The sequence below is a fragment of the Urocampus carinirostris genome, chromosome 16, assembly GCF_059441175.1.
Source record: "Urocampus carinirostris isolate Australia breed hairy pipefish chromosome 16, RoL_Ucar_1.0, whole genome shotgun sequence".
NCBI classification, from domain to species: Eukaryota; Metazoa; Chordata; class Actinopteri; order Syngnathiformes; family Syngnathidae; genus Urocampus; species Urocampus carinirostris.
The window spans coordinates 30,084,249-30,091,275 of NC_142364.1; the positions used below are offsets into that span (position 1 = coordinate 30,084,249).

General features: G+C 34.6%; 1 protein-coding gene across 1 annotated transcript; it reads right to left on the minus strand.

Moving 5' to 3' along the window:
* Positions 1-1,519: 1,519 nt before the first annotated feature.
* On the minus strand, positions 1,520-4,669 carry htr1ab (5-hydroxytryptamine (serotonin) receptor 1A b). The gene has a single exon (XM_088355942.1). The coding sequence runs from the start codon at positions 4,623-4,625 to the stop codon at positions 3,396-3,398; it is 1,230 nt and encodes a 409-aa protein (XP_088212068.1). The 5' UTR covers positions 4,626-4,669; the 3' UTR covers positions 1,520-3,395.
* Between the last annotated feature and the right edge of the window lie 2,358 nt (positions 4,670-7,027).

A 7,027-nucleotide genomic window follows, 5' to 3' on the forward strand; every position in this document is an offset into this window, starting at 1 on the left:
GGATATACATATATATATATATATATATATATATATATATATATATATATATATACATATATATATATATATATATACATACATATATATATATATATATATATATATATATATATATATATATATATATATATATATATATATATATATATATATATACATACATACATATATATCTATATATATATATATACATACATACATATATATATATACATACATACATATATATATATATATATACATACATATATATATATATATATATATATATATATATACATACATATATATATATATATATATATATATATATATATATATATATATATACATACATATATATATATATATATATACATATATATATATATATATATATATATATATATATATATATATATACATATATATATATATATACACATATATATATATATATACATACATATATATATATATATACATACATATATATATATATATATATACATATATATATATATATATATATATATATATACATATATATATATATATATATATATATACATATATATATATATATATATATATATATATATATATATATATATATATATATATAGATATATAGATATATATATATATATCTTTAGAGAGAGAGAGAGAGAGAGAGAGAGAGAGAGAGAGAGAGAGAGAGAGAGAGAGAGAGAGAGAGAGAGAGAGAGAGAGAGAGAGAGAGAGAGAGAGAGAGAGAGAGAGAGAGAGAGAGGTTGTGTCACGGCAATGGGGATTCAAAATACTTTCTTTTGGTGTTATCTAACCAGTGTAGGACTTTCTTGTATTTCTTTTTTATTTTAGGAAATATTTTCGGTCACTGTGTTAAAATAAAAAATACATAAACAATGAGAATAGAATAAATAAAATAACACAAATATAATTGCGAAATGAAAAAAAAATACAAATATATTTTTGAGTGGTTGTCGTGAAAATTATATTTCAAATTACTATATTTTGATGCACACAGCTGTAAATACACTTTAAAATACGCCATTGACTATTTATCAAAAAGATATCGATTATCTAACCTGTTAAGTTTTTTTAAAACACGAACAAGAGCTTTTACAACCCTGAACTTCTGTCTACAGCTTCCATGAGCACAAGATACTGTTCAACTGCAACTGTGAAATTGGATATGTTTATTATATATTTTAGTGAGATACTGTTTTAATGTGTTTATTCTTTTGCATAATTTTACCCATTTACTTGCACTGTATACGGAGAACACCTTTAATATGGTTATACTTGTATAACGTCAGTAAAGACCATTCATTCATTCTTTAGAAATACATGTTTTTCAAAACTAATTGTTTTATTAATGTCTCACATATCAAACCGGTATTGTTTTAACATTTCCATATTTTTATGGTTGTATGGATAATTTTATTCTCAGCCCAAAATTCAAAAACTAGCTTTGGTTATCAGAAAGGTTCTTTATTGACCAATACAGACAATGCACATAGCTCAGATAATATTTCATACTGCTTTTGATAATGGCAACAAGTTTTCTTATATAAAGAGATCATGCAGCTGGCAATTCAGGGTCTTTCAGAAATAACACTTGACGGTTTTCTGACCATTGCGACAATGGAAAAGGGCATCCAGCAGAGGATGAAGGTGCCCATGATGATGATGGTGCAGTTTGGACACTTTGAGTTTTCGTAGTCTGTATTTTCCCTCATGCTTTGCAGCACTCGTTTTTGGTTGAACTACACAAAACAGTGACATTTAGTGGTCAAATGTGACACAGTGTCCCAATAAGGCAGTAATGTCAAATATACAAAACAACGGGCCGGATCTGGCCGATTGGATGATTAATTAACCCGCCATAAATTTATGCGTATGTCAAAAAATAGCAAATCTCTATCTTATGTCTAACAGAAGTTATGCTTTGTTATAATTAATACAAACAAAACGCTCCTCCCCTCCGCTTTAATGCAGTGAAGGTGGGGATAAGCTGGTGTCCGGTCTGGTTTCATGTTAAAGACAATATTGTACAGTTTTCTCAGCTTCATTAAGCCCATGCCTAGTAGTTTGATCTGACGTTATTGCCCGTTTACGGCCATACCTCTTACGTTGTATTTATTTTTAATATATTTTTAAGCAGTATGACATTTGAGGCATATTTCTATTCATAGTTCCCACTCAAGTTTGTTATATATTGGGTGCCTAATTCAGATACGAAGCTGCATTTAGTTTACTCTTAAAATAAACACTTAGTCAACACATTCAGTGACAAACATGAAAATGTTTTCCGTTGCTTATTCATAAATGTGTTGTGCTTGGAAAAGATCCCTTATCATCCATGGTTATAGTTTTCATTTTCATCCCAAAATGTAATACCAAATACTCTTTTTACAATGCCAGTTGCAAAATACAAGAATCATATCTAAAACAGAGTTTCTGAACTGATTGGGCGGACCCAAAGGTGGGTCAAGGACCCGATTTCAGTGGGTCCCAGGCCTTTGTCTTGGCAAAATAATTCTAAGAAAAGAAAAACTAACTCTGTAGCTTAATTACACTTCTTAACAGAAGATGGCGATAAAGCCCTGCAAATGCGAGTTCACAACCGCCATATCACACCACAGGAATAAGACCACTAATGTTGGTTTACACATGTTGAGCATAGCCAAACGCAGTCACAGAGAAGAATATTTCGCATATGGATTTTGTCATAATAATGACAAACTGAAATGTAGGGCTTTGGCTTTCATTAAAATTAACTAATTGAGTAAAGGGACCGTGTGTATTGTTTGATCACTATATGTCAATGTATTGTGTAGTGCAACTGAAACTAAGTGCTAAAAAGCACTAGGAAGAATACAAACGACTCAGACTCAAAGTGACCAACCAGCACCAATCTTCTTCTCATTCTTTTCCAACCATTTCCTTATCTTATCTTTGTTTCTGGTAAACTCCACAGCAAGATGACCGTAAATTATTTCAACTCACTTTAGCTGGGGCTCATGTCATTTAAAATAAATGCAAATTTCTCAACCTATGAGTATTTTAAGAATGCATGTAATTCATTTATATTACATACATTTACACTTACATGAATATTTTGCTAATTATTTAGATACATATTGTTTTATTTTTGCCACTATGATGCCCCCAATAATACACACTGTCCCTGTAAAAAGTGAATATATTCTACTATCTGGTTTTAACTGCAACCACTTTTTACTCATTAATTTTGAAAAGTGGAACTTTGTTCTTGTTTTGGTCGTTGCTCAATTGTAATTATAGGAACGTCTAAATGTTTTTCAAAAAAGCTTAATGTACCTTAGATTATATTTAATACTGCCAAGATTTCTTTTAAAAAGAGTGTGATCCAGCATGCAGCGGGCAATTCAGGGTCTGCAGAAATGACACTTGATGATTTTCTTAAAAGCCCCCTGAAAGTCTTTGTTGAAATACGCATAAATGATAGGATTAAGTAGTGAGTTGGAGTAGCCCAGCCAATTGATCACATCTTCCAGCCAGCGGGGCATATGGCACGACGCCTGGCAGAAGGGCATGACCAGGGCGACTATGAAAAAGGGCAACCAGCAGAATATGAAAGTGCCCATGATGATGCCAAGCGTTTTGACTGTTTTGCGCTCCCGCGCCAGGGCAATCTTCCGTTTGGCTTCGGTGGCCTTTTCGTGCCGGCTCTCGAACAAAGGTGCGGTGCTCGGAGTATTTGGCAGCGCGAGGTTGCCTCTCAGGCCGCCCTGGACCTCGACGATCTCCAGTGATTCTCCGTCTTCAGCGTGCTTTATTGCGCCGTTTACGCACGCCACCTGACGCGGCTCCAGCTTCCAGCTTTTAGCCTCCTTGGGGGTCTTTTTGTGCAAGGGCGCAGGGGACACAGCCGAGCAGGAGTTGGCTACTTTCTTTTTTTCACTTTTACGCACGGTCCTCCGAATTCTGAAGCGGGCTGCTTTGAAAATGCGCCCGTAAAGGACTAGCATGAGCGCGAGCGGAATATAAAACGCACCGAACGTGGAGTAAATTGTGTACCATGATATATCTTGCCTGATCTTGCACAATTTGGGGTTCTTTTCCTCTTCTTCCACGCTGTTCGAGCGCATGATTAGCATGGGCGGCACCGAGATGGAGAAACCCACCAGCCAAGTCACGCTTATCAAAACTGCTGCTCTCCGAGGTGTCCTTTTCTTCATGTAGTCAATGGGTTCTGTTATAGCCCAGTAGCGGTCCAGCGCAATAGCGCACAGGTGCAATATAGACGAGGTGCAGCATAAAACATCCAAAGAAATGAAAATATCGCACGGGATCTCTCCTAAAGTCCATCTATTTAAAACCTGGTACAATGCCGCCATGGGCAGAACCAGAACTGACACCATTAAGTCGGTAACAGCGAGGGAACCGATCAAATAGTTGGCAACATTCTGCAAGGAGCGCTCTAAGGCGATGGCCGCCACCACGCACGCATTCCCGAAAATTGCGCACAGGATCAGTGCGCAAAGGAGCAAAGAGGTAAGGATTTGGTAACTCAACAAAACTTCCTCGTCTTCTGGCGTTTCAGATGTTTCGTTCAAAGTAAATTCGAGGATAGTCGTGTTGTTTGCGTCCTCCATGCCGGGTTGACTAGTCGGCACCGAGCGCACTTTCCCACTTTGAAGAGCGCATAGCGGACTGGTGCTGGCTCACAGCTTGGAGAAATCCTGATCGTTTATACTAATGCGTCACAATGTGTGGGAGAGTAAGGGGGTGGGGGGGAGTCAAGAGTCTATTGGTGCTTTTTCGAATCATTTGTTTTACAAGATGATAAGGATACTCATTTTCAATGCATTTTATAGCTTCTTCCTTAATGTATTCAATGCATCCAAAGAATACAGTAAATGAACATTTGCCCCCAGTTACAATTTGCATGAATGGTAGGGACAGGCAAATTATTGGGGCCAAAACATTTTTTTTAATAACAGCTGTATCGGCTGCCTTCTATTCTAAAATAAATACAAATATCTCCATTTAAAAGTATTACAAAATAATACACATTTATATAAAAGTTCTTGTAATTTTGCTTATTATTCAAATACTGTGTGTGTGTTTTTTTGAAAGATTAAATGTTATGTCTAGCACTTGCTGTGGAGAGCTAAATAATGCCTAATGTCCTTGTGTGGGTGGCATTTAGAACTAAACACTTTGAAATAAGATGCCTAACGATCATTGTGTCCATATTACAGTAAAATTCAACAAACACTGTTATATGAATACCTTTAAATAATTTATTGTAATTTGGGGAATTGAGCTAGTGAGTATGTCCACTTACTTAACGTAATATTCGAAATTAAACTGTGAGTGATTTAATGAAAGATGTTTTCCAGGAATGTATTAGAAAATACAGATTATGTAATAGTATACTATTTCTGTATGGAATTTCCAATTTTAAAAGGACTTGGTGTAATATTTAGATCATCCTAATGGTTAAAACTTCATTCATTAAAAAACATGATTGATTTGAATAATAAGCCAGACTACATGATATATCATGGAAATATTTTAAACACAAAATAACCCAGGCAAAATCTATCAAGTAGAAACTGTTATTTTGTTTACAATTATCACACAATTAAATACTCCATTACACATTGAAACAAGCAAACCTCTTTTACAGACTCAAGCAGTTGTTCAGCAAATAAAAGTACAGTATAATCTTTGTGTAACATTTAAAACTACTGTCAAATATTTTTAATCATTAATGTGAACTGAAGCCTTCCAGATGTCTGTCTGCTATGGGTCCATGTCATATAAAATACCGGCCCGCCATTGGTTTTGTATCAAGGCATCATCGAAATCAGATATGATATTGGCTAAACTTCCTGCCACAACGCCTTTTCCTTCATTCCGTTCGGAATCCCGTGCACTCCGTAAAGACTTATCAGCAATATAATTCTTAAATTTTTTGTACTGTATTTATTTGCTATGGCTTGCAGTGAGGCTAAAGGGGAAAGCAAAAACATGATAACAATGGAAATGAAGCATGTGGTTATCAGTGTTGGGGACAAGGCCTTTATGAATAATGCCATTACGTTACAATGTTATTGTTTCAGTAATGGGGTAATCTACCTAATTACTTTTTATGCTGCTACAACGCCGTTTTTCAGTGTTAATGTGTTTGTATAAAATTGTAAGATGTATTCATTTTTCTTCTTTTATCTCTCTTTCGTTCTTTTGTTATTGTATTTTCCCTTTTGTTTTTTTTCTTTCTCTCTTAGTGAGCAGAGCCGAAAAAGTCGTTTCTCCAAAAGTAGTTGGAGTTTCCATCTCTACAAGTAAACGCGGTGTTTTGTATTTGCTCCAAAAATTTCAAATTCTTTGACATACAACTTATTTTTATAGGAACTGAAATAGTTACTTTACTTAATAACTGGTTCCTTGGTAATTCAGTTACTAACTCAGTTACTTTTTGGACGAAGTTATGAGTAATTAATTTTTAAAGTAACGTGCCCAACACTGGTAATTATTAAGAAATAAAAAGAAGGCACAATAATTACTATCTTCGGAAAGTCGCATGGCCATAACCAATCAATAATTCACTCTAAGATTAAAAATAAATAGGCAATTAAATCAAGGAAATCGTCTAAGCGCATGGCGATCCTCAAAAGATGAAGTTTTAAAATAGTATAATATCTAATCATCCTAATGGTCTTGGTATTTGCATTGGTATCGATGACTACACCTACTAGTGATCCCACGAGCCGAGAATAAAACCACAGGTTTGAGAGTGTTCTACATTCGTGCCCCGGTGTAATGGAATGTTCTGCCCCGTGAGATTCAATCTGCAACCTCTGTGCAACTGTTTAAATCTAGGCTTAAAACACACCTCTATTCTAAAGCTCATGAATGACCTATATTTCCTGTTGATGTATTAATTGTTATTACAACATCCATTGCAGCCTGGTCATCCTGGAAGAGGGATTGCCTCATGTGTGGTCCCTTCTCAAGGTTTTTTTTCATTTTCCTCATGTTGAGGTTT